The sequence below is a fragment of the Ictalurus furcatus genome, chromosome 13 (assembly GCF_023375685.1).
Source record: "Ictalurus furcatus strain D&B chromosome 13, Billie_1.0, whole genome shotgun sequence".
In the NCBI taxonomy this organism is placed as follows: Eukaryota; Metazoa; Chordata; class Actinopteri; order Siluriformes; family Ictaluridae; genus Ictalurus; species Ictalurus furcatus.
Window position 1 is genome coordinate 11489095 of NC_071267.1, and position 22192 is coordinate 11511286.

At 37.6% G+C, this 22192-nt stretch overlaps 2 protein-coding genes across 3 annotated transcripts; both read right to left on the reverse strand.

Annotated features, from left to right (window-relative positions):
• Positions 1-110: 110 nt before the first annotated feature.
• Positions 111-9327, reverse strand: papss2b (3'-phosphoadenosine 5'-phosphosulfate synthase 2b). 2 transcript variants are annotated; one of them, XM_053639092.1, is made up of 13 exons: positions 9160-9327; positions 8961-9066; positions 6161-6275; positions 5782-6017; positions 5525-5663; positions 5314-5432; positions 4797-4910; positions 4420-4531; positions 4022-4227; positions 3762-3897; positions 2230-2498; positions 1875-2104; positions 111-1743 (listed from the first exon to the last, which is right to left on the reverse strand). In XM_053639092.1, exons 2-13 carry the CDS (start codon positions 9048-9050, stop codon positions 1605-1607), a joined length of 1905 nt encoding a protein of 634 aa, XP_053495067.1. In that variant the 5' UTR covers positions 9051-9066; positions 9160-9327; the 3' UTR covers positions 111-1604. The 2 variants fall into 2 exon arrangements, with proteins under 2 accessions (XP_053495067.1, XP_053495066.1); XM_053639091.1 differs by lacking the exon at positions 8961-9066 and having other exon boundaries at positions 9160-9315.
• A 3569-nt stretch (positions 9328-12896) lies between these two features.
• On the reverse strand, positions 12897-21358 carry minpp1b (multiple inositol-polyphosphate phosphatase 1b). The gene is made up of 5 exons (XM_053640582.1): positions 20287-21358; positions 19162-19356; positions 15094-15191; positions 14251-14381; positions 12897-13623 (listed from the first exon to the last, which is right to left on the reverse strand). Exons 1-5 carry the CDS (start codon positions 20867-20869, stop codon positions 13245-13247), a joined length of 1386 nt encoding a protein of 461 aa, XP_053496557.1. The 5' UTR covers positions 20870-21358; the 3' UTR covers positions 12897-13244.
• Between the last annotated feature and the right edge of the window lie 834 nt (positions 21359-22192).

Here is a 22192-nt window from a genome sequence, read left to right on the forward strand (position 1 = left end):
CCATGTTAATTAATCTATCCGTCCTATGAAAAAAATGTTCAGATGTCTTCTCTATTAGTGTGTGTGTGTGTGTGTGTGTGTGTGTGTGTGTGTGTGTGTGTGGATTCTGAAAATATTTTCTGCAAAGAGGAAGAAAAGTAGAATGGAAGTTACGATAAACACCATGAGCAATCAGTACAGCTCTTATAGTATGTATATATTTCTTAGTAAACACTGTATCTCAATCTTTTCAATTTTCTGTTATTAAAATAATGCTGTGTAACAGTTTGGAGACACACACTGGAAAACAAATGTTTTGTGTACTACTGGATTTTATTGGTAGTATTAACCATGATGAAAACAATCAGAGAAGAGTACATACAAGTATGAATAAAAGGTACCATTTAAACTATTCATTTACTGTAGTGTAATAAATAAGTTAAGGTTGTTACTTTATCAAGACGAGCCAATAAATTAATTTTTTTTCCCTATTGTTTTGTCCTTCACATGGATCCTAAAGCACTCTGAATATCCTCATAGACTTGGACATCATTTTGAGTTAGTTTTGCATAAAACCCCTGACAAAATAATATGGAATAGCCACACGTAGAGGATGTTCACCAAGCTTCATTCTAAACTCCACCTTTCAGAGAGCATACTCTGCTCTGATTGGTCAGATGTCCCAGTCTGTTGCGATTGGTCTACCGCTGTCAGTGTGTGTCCAAAAAGGAAACGCCCACTACTATAATGGGTTTCAGCTCCGTTTGTCAGCGAGCAGCCAGTGAAGACCAGAGGCGGGGTTTTTGTTACAAACCTACGTAGGCTAGTACAGGAAGTAAGTCTGGAATTACTAACGACTCGTTTCAGCTGTTCAGAATCGGTTCCTTCTTTTTGTTGTGCACTTTGATTTTTGAAACTTTGCGTTGTGCACTTTGATTTTTGAAACTTTTTTTACATTCACAAACAGCTACATAACACACTACATGAAAGGTAATATCTGAAAAACTATAATAGGTGCACTTTAAACAAAAAATGTGAACATCCTCCAAGTGTGGTGATTCCATAATCAGTTTTCTTTACATTAAGAAATTATGTACAGGTTAATCTTGAATATGGAAAAATAATTGCAGGCACATAACAAAATGGACGTATAAAAACTGAATGTTAATTTGAGTAGTTCACATTGTTTTTTGAGGTACATTACAGTTTTGAAGGAGTTCAATCTGCTTTTATTAAGCATTATGCTGCAGTGTAATGCTTTGATTAAGATTAGAATTAAAACACTAAATAGATGTATATTTAATAAAATGTAAATGACAAATGTATTTTTTTTAAATCTTGTGGTGTCAATTAATATAACAAATGATTACAAAATACTATGGTGAAAAACTTCCTAGGTAATGGTCCACTGCATGAAATGCTGACACAAACCCTAAATTTGCTTTATAAAATCGACACAAACATGTATTTAAAATAATCTGTTTTAAATATTGTACAGAACAAATACAAACTTTTTTTTTTAGTTAAGAGGACTTGCATTATAAATATATTGGACCCTATAATTTATATATAAACCTGAATGGATAGCAATTAGCTGTTGCCATTTGTGATTTTACTGCCTTATGTTAATTTTTTTGGAGGGAGCCATAATACTCGGTGAGGACCTTCCATGCCTTGGGTGCCATGAAACCATCTGGAGGATTCTCCCCACTGCAAGCCAGTTTCCTCATTTTCGTTCCAGAGATGAAGTCAAAGTCACTGTGCCTGAAAAATATCAGTATGCCATAGTTTTAGTAATGTTTCCATTAAGAGTAATATCTTTTTTGCAATGTCTATTTCTGACGTTCAGGTTTTCAAAATTCAAAACCATTAATTTAATTAAAAAAGCCCCTAACCTGTCTTTGTCATAGAAGTCCATTGCTTTCTTCACTTTATTGTAAGCAGCAACTCTGAATGGAATGATTTCAACAGAAGTGAGGCCTGGTGCCATGGTCAGCACTTTGCCACCATGTGAGGGCTCATATAGGTCCTCTTTAGTCTCTGGATGGGGCATGCCCGCTGGGTCACGGCCCACAATGTAAAAGTTGGAACCGGCTATCATTCTGGCCCTGCAGTGCCATTGCACCTGTAGGGATACACATTCACACACTTGAAAGGTCTTCAACTGATATGAGAGAGTGTAATCAGACTCTTAAGCAGGTGTCCAATAAATCTTGTCTCAGCATTAGCTGCTAGCCATAGTGATCTTACCTCTGTGGGACCAGCATACATCATGGGCGAGGGGAAGATGGCTACAATGGTGCTGGCAGGATCTAGCACACCATCCTCAAGAACAGCAGCATGCTGCTTCATGCGCCAGTCCAGCGGCACGTCGTCCTCTTTGGTCCAGCCTCCCAGCGGGTGCAACAGCAGCACAGGCTTTTTGTAGCCACGCGCGAGCAGCTTCTTCCTGGTGTCCTGCATCAGGAGCGCGTGGCCGTTGTGCACTGGGTTTCGCAGCTGGAAGGCAAAGACTGCATCTGCGAGAAAGGAAGACATGGTTTACTTTGTGAGATCTTCATGTTGAACACCACAATTCATTCAACAGCACTGTAACATACATTCTAACAAATCTGTGAGACACACGGATGTTCTGAGATCATCCTGAACCTCCTGAGATGTTTACTGCAAGAGGGAAATGACAAAAGCTTGTAGTTTATTTACAGTGTACAAACAGGAAGTATTGCCTAGCTGATATAAGGTTGCAACCCTTTTGTCCAAAGAACTGTACATGAATAACCACTAGTGTGGAACGTGAGAAGGTCTAATGAATAGTTTCATTTTTCAAGCTGCTCCTGAAGAATATTGGCCTGGTAACACCAGCTATTATCTAGCTACAAAAGAAAAAAAAGTCTATATATAGGAATAATTCTATTTATAGATGAATATCCTATTGCCATTAAGACAGCTCAATTTGAATGGAAGTGTGTTTCATGTAATCTCTGGCAATCAAACTCCTGAAGATTCCATGTTCAACAGACTGTATATAAATGGTGAACAGGAGTCGGTGGGATGTTAAAAAATCTCCAGGGACACTCCCAAACAGCCAAACTATGTCAAAGAATTTCTAAGCCACTCTAAACTGACTGTATTGCAGCTTGACCATTAAATCTCATAGTCAATAGAGTCAAAATGTCCAAAAGTACCAAAATATAGAAACATTTTCACAGTCTGAGGCATATAATAGACTTATCTAGCCACACCCCCCAACACACACACACACACAAAATGTCTCATGACAAAGTGGTAATACATTACGCTTTATAATATGGCTAAGTTACTATCTGACTATGTCTAAGGTTACAAGCTACATTTACACACCTCTGCACTGTAAATCTCCAGTAAAAATAGTGCAGAGTTTAGAGCTGTACCTTTGTCCCAAGGCTTATTCATAAATGGTGACCACTACGCCTTACGATTATTGTAGTATCATGTATGTTATTGCATTCTTTTGAATATTTAAACAAAATTTTAACACAGGATTCCACTTTGTATGAATTCTGCATCAGAGTCTTGTGTAATTGCAATAATACTTCTACTTAATCTTAATGTTAATCTTATTTAAATCGCTATTTAAAAAAAAAAAAAGAGAGAGAGAGGGAGTGAGAGAGAGAGAGAGAACCTACAGTTAGAATTCATTATTTATGTACTGTATAATGATGGTAACCCAACCCTGACTAAAACTGTGTGGAATCTAGAAGAAACCAGATTAAACTCTTGTGTAAAAGAACCTTTTGTATTACCTGCTCCCATTCCCTTAAACTTTCGTTTGAGCTCCTTCGGTGTGAGACGGTATTGGTCTAAACCATCATTCCATTTGATTCGCTCCAACACCTCCAAATCTCCACCAGCCAACCAATCACCACTTTCCATAACCATCTAAGAAGGAAGCCAGGTTGTAAAACTTGAAGAAAAAGAACTGCTACAAAACAGTTGAAAGCAATATAAGATGGAATGGCATAATTATGAAGTATGATAGGAGTGTTTATGAGTTTTCTCAGACCTTGATATAAGGGTGTTGGGGACATGTGGTGCCCCACTGTCTGGCACAGCGTTCCTCCTTACGGTGCCCATAAAACTCAGGGTTCCTCATTATGGCCACTCTTCGACCCTTATACTCCAAGGCAAAAGCAGCACAACCATCCAACCGGTCTTTGTCTTCCTTGGACACTGGTAGGACAATTGGTATAGAAAGGTTGATGGTGCCACCTAGAAGTGAACAACAAGTAGCATATTACTACTCATACTGGAACGAAGATTGGGTAAAAAGGAAATCTGATCTCTCTCTCTCTCTCTGATTGTTGTGTATTACAGTTATGGACACAACAGAGTTTTTCTGTAACTGAATCTAAGTGTTGATGTTAAAAGATAGTAATCTTTGTTGTTGCTGAATGTCTTTACCATCAAGTAGACTGCCAAAGTGAAGGACCTGCAGGAACTCCCTTTCCCTCATAAACCCTTTCAGAGGAGTAGCCCAGCCTTCTGCCAATACTTGAACCCACTGAAGATCCAACTAATGCACACAGAAACCACAATTCAGATTACTGTTTTGTTGCTTAAAATTTATTTCATAACTGTAATTACACTGAATTGCAATTCATCCCAAGAACAGTTACAACCTATATGACTTGGAATAAAATGAGTCATCTCAGGATATAATGACAGTTTGAACATCATCAAAGGACGTCATGTTAGTGTGGCAATTTAAGTGTCTTCATTTAAACACTTCAACAAGCTTCACTTAGGAATATATTATGCACAGGTTAGTACTGCTTTACCTTGGTGATGTTTACAGTAGGAAGTATGTTGGCATCACTCCGCAACAAATCCATCTTGTTTTCAGGGACAAACAGCTCATTGACCTCCTCTGTCAGACCAATGGGCACGATTCCCTGCAAGCAAAAACCATTATTGTCATCTCCTAAATCCTAATACTGCCCTGGAAACAAAAATGACAAACTCTACTAATACCGGTTCTGTCTCTTTAAAACCATATACAGAGGGGACCAAAAGTCTGAGAGCATTTCTGAAAATGCTTATGATTCAGGGCCGCCGGAGCAACTGGAGCGAGCTGGCATTTGACCCGGCACTTTTCAAGCTACTTAGGACAGGGGTGTCCAATCTTATCCGGAAAGGGTCGGTGTGGGTGCAGGTTTTCATTCCAACCAAACAGAAGCCACACCTGAGTCTATTGAAAACCATTGAAAGCCTGTTAAAAATATCTGTAGCTGCAAAACTGGTTACTCTGCCCTGCTCAGTATATTGTACAATTTTCCAGAACATTCACTTCCTCACCTGTTCTTTAAGCAGATCCACCACTTGCTGAATGCACTCATTCACCGTGAGCTCTCCTGTCTTCAGTATAAGCTCTGGGGAATCTGGTTTCTCGTACTCAGAGTCAATCCCTGTGAAGCCTAAGAAGTAATAGAACCAGTGTAAGCGTTAAGAACATCTGACCACATATTTACATTCCAATTATATGCAACAAAGTCTGATCAATGTGTACCTTTAATCTCTCCAGCACGGGCCTTTTTATAAAGCCCTTTGACATCCCTGCTCTCGCACACCTCCAGTGGCGCATTCACGAACACCTCGAAGAACTTCAGGTTCGAAACCTCGTGAACCTTCCTTGCTTCATTTCGGTCCTTTGGGCATCATAGCAAAACATAAAGCAATGTTGATCTTGAATATTGGGTGCAATTTTGGTAGACATTTATTGAGCGGCATATGCACTGAATACTTTCATATTTAGCTGCACCATACCTTTGCAAAAGGAGAGATGAAGCTAGTGATGCAAACCAAGCCGGCATCAGCAAACAGCTTGGCCACCTCTGCAACACGGCGGATGTTCTCTTCTCTGTCTGTTGTAGTGAAACCCAGATTCTTGTTCAGACCATGACGAATGTTGTCACCATCAAGAGAATAGCATGGAATGCCATGGGAAACTAGGTACTCCTCTAAAGCAAAACCAACTGTAGTCTTCCCTGCACCAGACAGCCCTGGATGGAGATGATAAACATCTCACTGAGAGTGGGTTTTTTAATCTAGACATTATAATGAATTTGAACTGGATTTAAGCATAAAGACTCACATTGTACGTTGAGAAAGGGATTTATTCTGAATGACTATGTAGAAATCAAACCTGTTAGCCACACAGTGCAACCTCGAAAACCACCTCTGGTTCCCACGATTTGGCCTCTTTTGCTCCTGCTCACATGGTGTGCCTGGTATACAACGTTGGTTGCCCTTTGGCACGCCTAAAAAGCCCGGTAAAATTGCACAATCAACAAAGGATATAAGATTAACTGTATCCAACATTACCTGGGGGTGAAAGGTTTTTGCTCTGAAGTTAAATTCTATAACTTTAATGTAAACCAAAGAATTTAATTAGTTACTAACTCCATGACGTTAAAGGTTCTTTAGTCTTTCTTGAACAGAGTACAAGACTTTGTCACATAAACTTAGCTCCACAACTGCTACACTTTTATATAACCATAAGGAATTGCTTAATAGTACAGGAAGTAGCAGCTATACGCCTGAATTTTGAATCACCTAAAAGCTGGCTGCTTCATTTCACCGGCATCTCATTTAGCGTCTGAATGTTAAAAAGAAAAAGAAAAGAGAGAGAGAGAGAGAGAGAGAGAGAGAGAGAGAGAGAGAGAGCCTTAAGAGGGAGGGGTGGACTTGGGGAAACAAACAGCACTATTCATGCAGGCCAGTGGAGAGAGGAGAGGTGGCTGGGCTGGAACACAGCCACACTTCTCTCAGCCGTTCACCCACCCTAGCAGGTCCAATGTACATCAGGGCCTCTTTTGACTTGCATAAACAGTGAGCTACTTTTTCTGCCACAGTAAAACTTGTCTTTTCATAAAGAACCCTGACTGCAACTGATTCATACGCATAGATGTAAGGTGGTTAGGCAGATTTTCAGCAGAGCGATGGAATGTCTAACAGATACAATCTGACCTCCGACAGGGAATTTCTAAGATGATGCTAGTAAAACATAAGAAAGAGACAGTTGATCACAGTGATTTTAATATTCCCCCAATATAGTGACTGAGAAAAAACAAAGGACAAAAATAAAGATGCATCACATAATTACGGATGAACAAAGAAGTTTCTAAAAACGAGGCAGGAGAAGAAAAGTTAGTTATTAGTAACTTATACAAGGCGCTTAATCCTGAAAACAAATACCATTTTGACACGACTAAATTATAGAAACTGATCTATGTAAAAAGAAATAAACCTGAGCATAACTCTGACAGCAAAAAATCATTTGTCCATTAATGGTAGTACATCTACTAGAGTTGGGATACTCAATCTCGGACATGGACTCGAGTCGAATTATGAACAAACTCGGACTTGTCATGCACTCTAGTAAATTTGTAATTGAACTTGACAAGGACTAGGACATTTTGGACTCATTTTGGATTTTTCAGTGTATTTTTTCCACAGTATTTTGTCCATCATGTGTAACATGAAAAGAAAGATATCAAATAAATTACAACATAAAATTAAGATATGAATAAATTCATGAATGTCTCCCTGTCTGACCAGGGTGCTTTCTGTGCGCACACATTTGAACCGCACGCACCGAAAGCCAGCTCATCATGTGAGTACCGAATTGAGTTCTCTTTAGCGGCTTATTACGCGTTGACGGTCAAATAAATACACACACATCATGTCAAAATGCAGGTCTGACCGAGTATTCATGCAAACACAGTCGGTTATGTCTTAAGTGAATATAAACAGTTGAGGGAAAAATCAGAGGTGTGTCAATACAGTATATTGAGTCTGTGTCATTAATGTTAATCAATCAACAAAAGACAAAGAGAAAATCACCCACTCACTCATTTGACTGAATAACATCAGTAAATTTAAAAAGAATCACTGTATATGTCACACAGTGAATATTTTATTTGACATTTAATTGCTTTATTCAATTTCTGTAGTATTTCTTACTTGAATACTACTGATCGACCTGTCGACCGAGCCGTGTTCAGAAATGAGTTTGTTGTCATTCATAGACAGATTAAAAGCAGTAATAAAGTGTAAAGCTTGTTGTTATGACGTGCAGCTAAATGTAACTCTACTCTGTACTCTTTCATTCTCTCATTCTCATTCTCTCTCTCTCTCACTCTCTCTCTCTCTCACTCTCATTCTCTCTCTCTCTCTCACTCTCATTCTCTCTCTCTCACTCACTCTCAATCTCTCTCTCTCTCTCTCTCTCATTCTCTCTCTCTCTCTCACTCTCATTCTCTCTCTCTCTCACTCTCATTCTCTCTCTCTTTCACTCTCATTCTCTCTCTCTCTCTCTCTCTCTCACTCTCATTCTCTCTCTCTCAGACCATATAACTGTGGGGGAGACGCATCAAATCATTGAAACCCTGGGGGACACAATATAGTGTGATACAATAACAAAACAAGTTAATATGTATTTTCATACACTTATAATAAAATAAAAGTTCTTCATATACCTCTATAATCCCTTTTGTTTTCTTTGAAACCATTTTTTGATAGGAAACTAGTTGAGGTGCTGATGACATGAAATAAAGATATTAAATAGCAGTGGAAAGATGTAATAGTGGTATTTTTTGTTACATTTATGTTGCCATTGGTTTGTGAAGGTTAACATGTTCATTTAACAGCTGTGTTGGGTTTATAATTGCAATTTCAAATCTTTTTTTCAGTTTAATGACTTTCTGGACTCGGACATTAAGGACTCGGACTTGAGTCCGACTCGACCCCTTTTGGACTCGGACTCGTTTGGTTAAGGACTCGGTCACGACTCGGACCCAACACTAACGTCTACATCTTAAAATAAATAAATAAATAAAAATGACACTGTCCAAAAGATTTAGACATTTAATCTCGTCTGCGTCCAAAGCAGCCCAGATACACAGTTATACAGAATAAAAGTGCAAAAGTGACCAGAAACTGACCGGAAACGCTACAGCTGACTCTGACTCACTTGTGTCCAGTTCTGCAGAGCAGAAACTTTTAATGGACAGTCTCTTTCCTCCATGTATCATGTTCAGTCTTGTTGACCTGAGATTTACAGCACGAGTGCGGTTTTTAAATACATAATCAATCAAAACTTTAAAAACAAGAAAGGTTTATGGTTCCTGACTTTGCGCTCACCGTTTTCTGCTTTTTGGTCTCAGACATGTTGCCACTGCTCGATCGTTGCGTTTCAGGTCCAGTGTAGTGTGAAGTCTGTGAAGATCGGAGGACGAGTTAAATAGCAGCGAGCGGAGGAGAGAAAAAAGCTCTTGGACACGTAGCACATACAACTTTCTTCCTGAAATTCCTCCTCAAGCGTATCACAACTCAGAGCAGCCACGAGGGGGGCGTGGCCCACGCCGATATTTGCATACTCTTCTCCATCTCGCGGTGTGATTGGTTGTTATTCGAAAAGGGGGCGTGGTTTACGACTCGAAGATGACTGAGAATTTCGCTCTGGAGAAGAACAAAAGCTTTGCTATGCAGTGATGAAATGCAATGTTCAAGACTGGAACTTGAAAACGAAGCTGTGGGAAAGGATGTGAGAAAGAAACTGAAGAGACTATAAAAAGTTAAAAGTGTCTGTCTGCCTAGATTCAAGATTCAAGTTGCTTTATTGGCATGGTGAAAGGCTTTACATTGCCAGAGCATTGGTGACATTAAATTACAGACGTACACATTTACACGCAATTAAAAAACGTTTGATAAAATAATAACAATAAAAGAAGAAGAAAATACACAATGATTTGTCTGAGCAATTTGTACATGTTTACAGTATTGATGTTATTGGCAGCCAGGTTTGAGCTTGCTGAGGTTTCTCCTAGCAGATAGATCTATCTATCTGTCTATCTACCTGTCTGTCTTTCTATCTACCCGTCCGTCAGTCCGTTAATCTATAAGCCCTGTTGCTGGAGATCTACATCACTAGTGTTTACCCCATACTCACAAACATTGTTGACTTACCAAAATACTATCCTGACTAGGACATGGGAAGTGGGGTCCTGAAGGTGCAACTGAAACTGCTAAACTAATAAGAATATATAGATCTCACACCTCTCATGTATGATGCTTAAAATTAAAGCACCACCAACATAAAAAGCATTCCCACCTCTCTGTATCCTGATGTCACAAGTTCAAATCAAATAATCTAATATTGACTTAATCAAATAATAAAACTAATCTGCCTGAATGTCTGCTTCATGTGGATACACTGTAATCCTGAAGATCATAGTTCATCAGAGTTCAGTGATCTGCTTGGTCATACACACGCAAGCAGAATTACTGGCTAATTTCCAAGTAAAGTGTGGTAGTAGACGTGCGTAGAAGTCATTCAACTGACTGAAAAGTCAGCATATGACAGTCCAGTTTTGGTAAATTTGATTTAAACGGTATGCTATTTGTCATTAAGATTTGTCAGTTTGGTGCCTTTTTTTTTTACATTTGTTTTGTAAGTGTTCTTTTGTTATTTTTTTTTATTTTATTTTTTTTAAAGTTGTATGCATTGTTGAAATGGCTACTAGAACTTAAACCTTTTACATTCTCATCATAATTAACAGTAAAAATACAGTGGCAAGAAAAAGTATGTGAACCTTTTGGAATTTCATGGTTTTATGAATAAATTTGTCATAAAATGTGATCTGATCTTCATCTAAGTCAAGGGTATTGACAAATATAATGTGTCTAAAATAATAACACAAAATACATTTTGATCCCTCATGTCTGTATTGAACACATTCAACGTTCAAAATTGCAGTGGAAAAAGTAAGTGAACCTTTAGAATTAATAACTGGTTGACCCACCCTTGGAAGCAATAACCTCAACCAGGCACTTCCTGTAACTGTGGATCAGACCTGCACATCGTTCAGGAGGAATTTTAGCCCATTCTTCCTGGTAGAACTGCTTTAGCTCTGTCATATCCTTTGGACGTCTCATGTGTATAACTCTCCTCAAGTCATTCCCATAGCATCTCTATTGGGTTGAGGTCTGGGCTCTGACTTGGCCACTACAAAAGGCGGACTTTGTTTTTCTGAAGTCATTCTGTTGTGGACTTGCTCCGGTGTTTTGGGTCGTTGTCCTGTTGCATCGCCCAACTTCTACACAGTTTCAGCTGACGTACAGACATTCTCACATTATCCTGAAGAATTGTCTGATATACTTGGGATTTCATCTTCCCCTCAATGATTGCAAGCTGGCCAGGCCCTGATGCAGCAAAGCAGGCCCAGATCATGATGTTTCCTCCACCATACTTTACGGTTGGGATGATGTTTTCATGATGATATGCCATGCCCTTTCTATGCCAGATACAAAGATGTACAGATGTAGTGCTGTGTGGTTTTTCCAAATAGTTCAATCTTAGTTTCATCAGTCCACAAAACATTTTGCCAATACCTCTGTGGAGTGTCCATGTGCTCTTTTGCAAACTTCAGGCGTGCAGCAATGTTCTTTTTAGTAAGCAGTGACTTCCTTCGTGGTGTCCTGCCGTAGATACCCTGCTTGTTCAATGTTTTACTTATTGTAGACTCGTGAACAGAGATGTTAGCCAGTTCCAATGATGCCTTCAAATCTTTGGCTGTCATTCGGGGTTGTTTCTTTACCTCATTGATGAGTCTTCGTTGTACTCTTGGTGTCATTTTGACTGGGTGCCCACTTCTTGGTAGAATAGCAACAGTCCCAAAGTGTCTCCATTTGTAGAATGTTTGCCTAACTGTAGACTGGTGAATTTCTAAAGGCTTTGAAATCACTTTGTAACCCTTGCCAGCTTTATGTAAATCAACAATTCTTGATAATCGATGCTCTGAAAGCTCTTTTTGGCGAGGCATGGCTCACATAAGCATGTGTTTCTTGTGCAGAGCAAACTCCAAAAATTTGAGGGGCTTTTATCAGTCAAAGTAGCTGTAGTCCACACCTCCAAACTCATTTTCTTAACAAGACTTCAGGTATGCTAAACCTGACTCCAATTAGCTTTTTTGAGGTCATTAATTCAAGGGTTCACATACTTTTTCCACAAGCACTATGAGGTTTTTTTGGTTGTTCTCAATAAAGACATGAAAGATCAGAATATTTTTTGTGTTATTATTTTAGACACATTATATTTGTCAATACCCTTGACTTAGATGAAGATCAGATCACATTTTATGACAAATTTATTCAGAAAATCATGAAATTCCAAAAGGTTCACATATTTTTCTTGCCACTGTATTGATTTTGAATTATAGGCATAATCATGATACACTCTCTTAAAAAGCAATTCGAGAAACTTTAATATATTCATTTATTTGAATCACCTGGAGTACTGATCAGTTTCACAATACTTAGGCATGCTCTCTGTCTGTACTCTCTGTAATCTCTCTCTATCTGATAGCCTGTACATCATCTTATGATACTTAGGGACACAGACGTCCCTGTCCTGACACAATAAGCTCTCTGGTCCTAGCTAAATCAAGCAATGATTTAACTCGTCCTCCTTTTCTGTATCTTCATATATATATATATATATATATATATATATAATATATATATATATATATATATATATATATATATATATATATATATATATATATATATATATACTTTGCCTATATCAGCATTAAACTAAGAAGTTTTCAATGAACTCTGTGTCTGTGTGGTGACTTTTCCTGAGCTCTGTACTGAGAAAGAAACAGCTGTGTGGTTGTGCGGGTCCAAGAACTTAATTCTGAGGCCGGTATCAGCGAAATCTTAACAAGTACATATGTAAGAAGTATTTTGCAAACCAAATGCTTTGTTTAATACTTAAACTGCAAAACAGAATAATTTGTTGAATATTTGTGTTTGTCAAATATCTAACCCTGATTAATAAGAGGATGTACACAGCACATCACACAGCGACTATGCATTGCACATCTCTGTATGCATTAACACAACAGGTTACTTTAATGCAAACCAAATTAAGACAGCAAACCAGACTGTTCCTTATGAAAGTGCACACTTCAAATAAAAATATGCCTTTTTTATTTGGAAAAGGTCTTATTCCCAGTAGAAATATATTTGGTACCTTAATCAATTCTTAATCAAATTTGGCTTAAACCATAAATAAACCACATATTTGGTCACCAAAAAAAACAATAAATATTTGGTTAGCCATCTCACCCGTGATTTAACCGATAAAAACTTGTTCAGTACAATTACTGGCACATGATTCCTTTACTCTCTCCGTCTGCCCATCCTTGCGCTTATCTACGTCACAGTTCAGTATTCTTGACTTTACCATTTGGTAATTCACATTCTTTCTTAAAATCACAGCCACCCAGGAGGTCAGAGTAGTGGTTCCTGACTGTCCTATACAGTGGAGCTGGGTCACTTATGTTAGGAAAAGCCACTGGTTTCTCATTGAGGAAGAACTGGAGCCGGAGTCCATCTGTGCACTCATATAGGACAAAGAGCAGGTTTGCGGCGTAAGGCACTATTCGACTGCTGCGGAACTTGCGACTGTGCTGCAAACGGAAGTTCTTGGCCGTTAGTGGTGTTTCGTCCCTGAAGAAACCCATGAGAGACAGCAGAGGCAGCAGAGTCTCACCATGGCCCACCTGGATGGTAACTGCCTTATTCACCTCTCCAAACCTGAGTGATGATAATAAAATAAAGAGACTGATCTTTACATACAGCCTAAAATCAGTCAAAAAGAAATTCAGCAACTGAGGAGTCAAGAGTTTTTAGATATTCATTTATCAGGTGCAGAAAATCAATATGGCCTTTCGGCCACCGCTCAGTCAGTCAGTGTAATTCCATTTAAAGAGAGTATGAAGGTGAGTGATCAAGGGGAGTTCTTGATGTTAAGAACAGACAGTACATACAACTCACATTTGAGCTGATATTGGTAGAAATGTAAGCACAGTACAAATAAACATTACGGATATAGAAAGCAGAGTCACACGTCAAAGTTGATATAAAAGAGTATACGTCAGCATTTAGGTCATCGGTGATCATCTGATATTCTTTAGATGTGCTCTAACTGGTCTGACCGGTTGTACACGACATTGCCACATACTGAAGCCTTGTAAAAGCTACAAGTCAATCTTGTCAATATACAAAAGGCGGCACACATTGTATAATGTCATAGTCATGATACATATACAAACTGAAAGGACTTGTGGGATAGGGAGCCAGTTTTGATCTTATAATATAATTTTTAGAAATTTATGGGGAAAAAAAGAAAAAATGTAAGCCTGCGTTGCTGAAACTGCCTACCTGTAGTCATACGATGCCTGGTCAAGCCTCCTGAAGAGGTCATGAAAGAGAATACAGCTCGATTTGCGGTTGATGTCGTAGCCATATCCCCTTTTCCAATACTGTTTCAGATCATTTTTGTATTCCAGGACCTGGAAAACAAAAGCAGAACAATCTGCTCAGACCAGTGGTGTAGCCTGTAATTAATTTCATCATGGAATTAGGAAATATGCTAAATATCATAATCTGTACAATTGTAAGTGTGATGCACTCATGCGTTTTGAGTGGATGTCAGACAGTAGTAGGAACATAATTTTACAATCAACCAATTTTAAAATAATGACAGTTCCACTTACAATTAAATCATCATCCTAGTAATACAGTGAACGACATCTTACCAGATCTACCACGGAAAATGCATGATAAGCCTCTGGCTTATACAACAACTCGTCCCTTAAACCTGATATATGATTTAAGTTTAGACTTTGAGCAGTTTGTAAACAGTGCGTGATAATTAATTTCAACAGTCACAATGCCGCTTTACAGGAATCCGGTTGTAGATCTAGATCCTTAATGAGCAAGCCAGAGGTGACAGTGGAAACTCCCTGAGACAACATGACACATGAGGAAAAAGCCAACAATACTAATAAAACACTTCCTATTAAAATACATGGTGTCTTGTTGAAGTACTCAGTGGTAGTTAGCAAAAAGTCAGAACACCTTGTTACAGTATTGTTTTGAAGGACACACAAGTGTGGCATCAAACCATCTACAGTACTGAGCACTACAACTCAACTCACTGAACAATGAACAACATGATTTTCAAAGGAAAAAAAAAACTGCACCCAAGTGTAAAATGCATACCTGAGCATCCGATTCATCCAGCAGGTTACACCACGGAGAATTCTTAGACTTGATTGCAAACTCATAGGAGCACAAAAAGAAAGCGGCTTCAACCAAATCTGTCGAGAAAAAACAAAACAAGAAAAGTAGTTTTTCCAGAACATCAGGTGGTTACACACAGAGCTGCACAGTAAAGTCAGTTCTCAAGCCTAAGTGCAATGTTTGTTGGTGCCATACTGATACTGACCCCTAGAACGCTTTATTGTGCTGAATTCACATGCTCTACATGAGCTTATTTATACTTTCTTAAAGATACACATAAATGTATTTGTGTAGAGATGCAGAGAATGGGATTATGGGTAATCACAGCTCACAGAGGAGCCTGCATTCAGATGTAATCTATATCGCACATATCTATATAGGACAAGTCTCTCTGACTTTTCACCACATATTTCAAAACACAAAAACAAAAATGTACTCTCTCTACTTTTAAGTTTCAAGTGCATGCCTGTTTTGTGTAAAGATGAAATGATTTCTTGGCGTACTTACATTGGGTCATTATTGATGACAAAACTGCTAAAGCTATAGATCAGATGCTTTTTTATCACAGTCTTTATATTATTATTTTTTTATAATACAAATAATAATAATAATAATAATAATAATAATAATAATAATAGATAAAGACAAAGCAAAACCAATACCCTTGCTCCAACAGATCTCCTCATTCCCACTGCACCATTATTGCACTTCATCTTATACACATTCTTATTTTTTCAGAAAGAATTTCTGAGAGGAAAAAAACTAAAAATAAGAAGAGTAATAAAATAAAACATTCTATGCTATAACATATTTTTTCTCACTGAGCCAGGTATAGTATTAAATGAGAACGCAGAGGAAAGAAGAAAAACCTCAAACAGCAAAAACTGTCTCTGGCTGCCAAATAGTAAAAAAATGTTTGACTACAGAATTTTCTGGAGTACCGAATCTTCTCTAGTGTAAGATGATACATAAGATCACTGACCCATTGACTACAAAATGGAAGCTCTGTCCTTTTAATTTAAGCAATAGACTGTAAGACATCTAGCTAGTAAAGTCGAAAAAGCAATCATACATTTAGCATTGTTACTGTTAAATCTAAGCAGAGTTCTTGTGAAGTTAAACCAATATAACCAAGATTTAATGTATGAATTTGCACGTAAACGTAGTCAATGACTATATTAAGCTAACCCAGTAATGGTGGGTTCAGTTTTACTGACTCTATTGAATAGTGTCTATTGGATATTTTTTTTTTTTATAGTTAGGTGAACTGTGAAAAGATTAATACAGGGTTAATGTGTTTTATTCTGAATCACAAATTTACACAGGTTTATAATGTACCTGGTAATCAAAAGGGATTTAAAAATTGTGATGAATAATCAATATTGAGTCCTTATCGGATATTCTTAAGCAGACTTTATTGGTCTGGAGTTGAATTTTACAATCACAAATTTTCCTCAACATTTGTATTTATTAATTTGTTAATATAAAAAAGCTCTATAAAAGCTCTATAGCGCATTTAAATATTAAATTGATAAAATACAAAATATTTCTATTATCTATTTTAATATTTTAATCACTAGAAACATATTTTTTGTAAGTCCGTTGTTGAATGATGAATTGTTTTGAATTTACCCATCACTGAAATGGCTTCTATTGTAATTACTTAAGTTTACTTAAGTAATTATTAATTACATTTTAAAGTTTTAAATTAATTACTTAATTAAGTCGGCTTCGCATTACATATAACGGTGTTCAGAAGGACTTTATTTCAGCGGAGGAAGCAGGAGACTATGTTAAACTCTTGATATCGGGGTGAAGTCTTTTTGGCTCTTCTTTTATTTTTATTTTTTGCACTTGGCCTTCCAGCTCTACAGAATTCGGATTTTAATTGAATTCGTTGCATTACTCCACCTAGATTTTGTGGACTTACTCCTCTTAAAATTTACTTCTGTATTAATGTGCTTCTCTGTTTTGATGCACTGACCGGGTTTGAGTTTCTGTTTATTTAATTTTATTAGTGTTATCTCCTCGGCTTTACGTGCTACACTGTTATATTATTTGTTACAAGTCTTTAAAAGGTAAGGACATTATATATATTATTGTGTGCAGACTGTTTTTCAGACTTGGTAATTTTGTTGGTTAGTCCAGCTTACTCTCCGAGTTGTTTTCACATTGTGGACAACGTTCGGTTTTTGTAGGATACACTGCTGTCTCATTTGTTTATGGAGACTTTGGGTGTGGGAGTTTGGAGGATTGTGAGAGTAAGCAGAACATGCCAATGTTTTGAAGGATGTAATGTTATTTAATTGCGAATCTGTTTTTAGAGGATTTAAACCTAACATGGTGAACAAATTATATTATAGAATTCAGGCAATTTTACTGGGGTTATCTCATACAGTGTAGCAAGTAATAATCTGGAAAGACCTTTGTAATATCACAGTCTAAAACTGGATTTAAAGAGAAGCAAATTAGTAAATGAATCACATGTAAATGAATCATACGTAAATGAATCACATGAAAATGTATCACTTGAATATGAATCTCATGAAAATGAATCACATGTAAATGAATCACATGTAAATGAACCACATGAAAATGAATAAATAAATTAAAGACATTTTGTATTTTTTTTATATAAAATATGAATTAATATTGAATATTTTAAAATAAAAATATAATTAATTATTTAATTAAGTTTACTTAAAAGGTGTTCCCTGACCTACTGGTGCTTCTTTAGCTAATCCTGAAAGCACTCCTTGTGCAAGAGATTGTTTTCCATAGTCTTTTAAAAAGAACACTTTACGTGTGTGTGCTTTATTTACAGTAAAGTTGTCTCCTCATCCTAAATTATTGCTAAAGGAAGAAAGAATGGAGAAAGAAAGGGAGAAAGGGGAAATTATATATTATAATTAAACCCTACAAAGGATTCTCTCAGTAACTGTGGTTGTACAAAGCTTATTATTAACAACACCTCTTGTAACTTTGCAATAATTCTAACGGTAATTTAATAAAAAAAAATTTTTCCAAATTTCTGACTTCCTGGTATATTGTATATTGCAAATGTTTTATTATATGCTGTAAGTTCTGTCAATTTCACCACAAAAGTATTTCAAATAAATACTAAATAAATGCATAAACATGCAAACAAAACTTGGGTGAAAGTAAATTGCTATTTTAAAGTAAAACTATGTCCAATAAATGCTGGTGAAAGTCCTGATACAGTTAGACAATTTTATGTAGTTTGATCCCTTACAATGATTTATTCATTTTTGTTACAAACTTTAAAGTTAAAGTAAGCAAGTAGGTAATGTTACCTAGCTAGCACAAGCCAAGTTAACTAGCTGGCATATGGGGTAGGCGAAATTATAATTCTGTAATACAAGTCAGTGTGTTTTGAATGATATGTAATTTATCTCAACTACAAACTTCTACAAAAGTTTTTGTTAATATATGACCTGTAACAGCATGGAATTATTTCTATATTTTCTCCATTTGTCACTGCTCAAACTCCAACTTCTGCACATTCACTCACATTTCTCCTAAACTGAAGCTTTAGCAAACATGCGGCTCAGTTTGCAACGTCCTCCAATACATCTAGGAGGGTCTGTTTACACATTCACAAACGCAGACATGACATGTAAGTCAGGAACTAGCTGGAATAAAGAACTTGAAATACCAGATGAGGCCTATTCATTATACACATGACAGTTATGCAGGTTTTATATTGTGTAATTACATTGGTATTTTATAATTATTACTTGTCACACTATACAAGATGATTCTGATAGAATCTTGGCTGAAGATCCTCTAGCTTTTAGATGAGTGTTGTAGCAGTGGTCACATTCTGATATTTTTATGGAAAAAAAAACTTCGGACACAGCCAGAACATTGACGTTGGCCAGCTTTAGTTGCACTCGTACTAAATCACATTATGAGCACTAAGATCACTGTTAGCAACTCACAACCAAAGAATTATTTTACAGTGTATGATTTTTGTCTGTCAAAGCAAAATCGAGCTGAAAATCATACAGAAATGCTCAATTTTACCTGGGGTTATTTGACTGTGTGGAATCTGTAAGCGACTGGCCATCCGCCTGCAGACTTCATCCATCTCCAGAGATGACTTGAAAAGTTGGACTTCCTTCAAGGCGGTCTTGTTGTGGTCAACATCTTCAACAAATCTTTTGCACTGATCGAAGAAGCGCATGAGTGAATCATTCACGGAGTGTCTGAAACCCACATCTACAAAAATAAAGATGGGAGTCGGCTGACAGCTTGAAGAGGCACCAAAAAGAAAGATGAAGACTACTACAGGAGTGTAGCATATAGACATGGTATTGAGTGTGATAGTGTTGATAGAATGCGACCAAAACCACATGCATTTGCTGAAACACACTCACTGCCTCAGTTATCAGCACATCATGCAGGCGGTAGATCTTTTTAATGTTTTGGCTGGAAAAGCACTACTTCGCAAAATTCATGGTCATGTAGAAGGGTACAAACTGAATATGGTGTATCTGTAACAGATTTCTGAATTAGTGGACACTTAGGATACTTAGGGTGTTTTCACACCTAATTCATTTGAGCCCTCCAAACGGAGCGATTCAGCGTGTATATGTGAACAAACCAAGTTATCTCAGACCCCCCTAAAAGGACCCAAAAGCGAACCGTACTCAGACACATGGAGTACATGGAGGGTCTGCTCTGTGGGATCGGACCAAACGGGCTAGCTTTCACTCCCATCACACGCATCAGTGAGCCTTGGGCGCCAATGATCCTGCCGCAGATTCACCGGTTGTCCTTCATTGGACCACCTTTTGGTAGGTACTAACCACTGCATACCAGGAACCTCCCACAAGACCTGCTGTTCTGTACATGCTCTGACCCAGTCGTCCAACCATCACAATTCGGCCCGTGTCAAAGTCACTCAGATCCTTACGTTCGCCCATTTCTCCTGCTTCCAACACATCGACTTTGAGAACCGACAGTTTGTTTCCTGCTTAATATATCCCACCTCTTGACAGGTGCCATTGTAATGAGATAATCAATGCTATTCACTTCACCTGTCAGTGGCTTTAATATTAAGGCTGATAGGTGTACTACTATTCTGTATTTTACAGGCAACATTGTGGAGATGATAAGTTAAAGAACAATGATGCTGGTGTGTTTTACCTCCCACGTCCCAGTGCTTGAGGAGTCCCTCCTGGAAAGCCTGGATGCTGTCCACACACCTGTGTTTGGAGCTGGTTATGAACTCCATGCGCTCTCTGCGGAGGTTTTCTTCTGCAATCAGCGTCGGAAACGACTTGCTCAACCTCACAGCCAAATGCCTCAAGTCATCTTTCCCTTTCTCTACTAGCTTCCCGTCCATATCCTCAGTGTACCACATGGTCCAGTTGTTCTGAATGTCACTGAGCCACTGGTCAGTGCCGGACGCCTCAGTCATCACAACATCATACAGGCGATGGATCTTTTTAATGTTTTTGGTGGTAGGGAAGCGCGTCCCGTGTCTGATCACCGCCACTAAGTGTACTGCCTGACAGTCTGGGGCTGGAGGGCTCACCAGAGATTTATTCACGAAGAAAATATCGTCTGTTAAATGTGGGTTCACTTCCTCATATCGCCCTTTGGTCCCAAAGTAAAAAGCAATGGCTGGAATGCTTGGTTTTGTGAGCTTACAATAGGAAACACGAACCATGATCATACTCAAAGCAGCAATGACAAAATGTCTGTTCCTGCACAGTGCAGGGTTCATCTTTAAAACTCTTTGGTGTATCGATACCTGTTCAATATGCAGTTATCCGGATGATCCAGGACGCAGATAGCTTCAACTTTGTTATTTTTTTAAATTTCCTACCCGTATTTCGAGACGCTCCGCCCTCTCCGCCTGATGATTGGATGATAGTCCATGCTCATGTAGTTTCAATAGGCGGACTGCTGGTGAAGATGAAAAATGAGCCAATCTTGGTGCAGGAGGTGGGATTTGTCTGGCTACAGTTGGTAAAAAATAAACAAAAATGGCTGGATTGTTTTCCGGGTCAGAATACAATCGTGTTTATGACCATTGAATATTATTTTTCTAAAATTGTTGTAAGAAAAAAGAAAGAAAGGAAAAGGGAAAACGAGCATGAGTGTGATATTATTAATTAATACGCACGATTTCAGTTAAATGTGCAATAATGTAGGCCTAACTAAATTACTGTAACATGAATATTAGTATTTCCACTAGATGGCAGTAATGACACCAACTTTCACAAACAGTTTACATGCCTAGAAATTAGCAAAAATGTTTCCCCATGGTTTACACACACACACACACACACACACACACACACACACATATATATAGTTTTATATATATATGTGTGTGTGTGTGTGTGTGTGTAAACCATGGGGAAACATTTTTGCTAATTTCTAGGCATGTAAACTGTTTGTGAAAGTTGGTGTCATATATATATATATATATATATATATATATATATGTGTGTGTGTGTGTGTGTGTGTGTGTGTGTGTGTGTGTGTGTGTGTGTGTACATGCTGGTGGGTTGCATATATATATATATATATATATATATATATATATATATATATATATATATATAAAACTTACTTGACTTGTTGCAATACACTGAATGTGTTTGTCTTCTTTGTTTTGTCCTTTGGGAAACATTTGCACTCAGTGTCCTGTCGCCTCTGTTAGTTATCTCCATAATTCTTAAAGGAAACACAATCTGCCTGTATCCTCTTTTTTCTGAAACAGAAGAATCGTGTCAAATTGTCCAGCCATGTCATTATTATAGCTCAAACTTATCTGATTAAGTTTACAAGTGAACAAGCCTGGTACTTATTTATAATATTTGTATTAGTGTTTTGGGGATTTGCAAAAGAAAGAACATTCATGAATTGAGTGAAATGACCTGAGTGAAAAATCTAATAAATATAAGTGATCTTCTATCAGCAGATGTAGACATATGAGAAGATACTAGCATCTTTACAGATCCAAATAATTTTTCACTTTGGGTGGGAACTTGACATGGTGAAATGTTGGCTTGTTTTTTTTATCTCCATTCATAGTTGA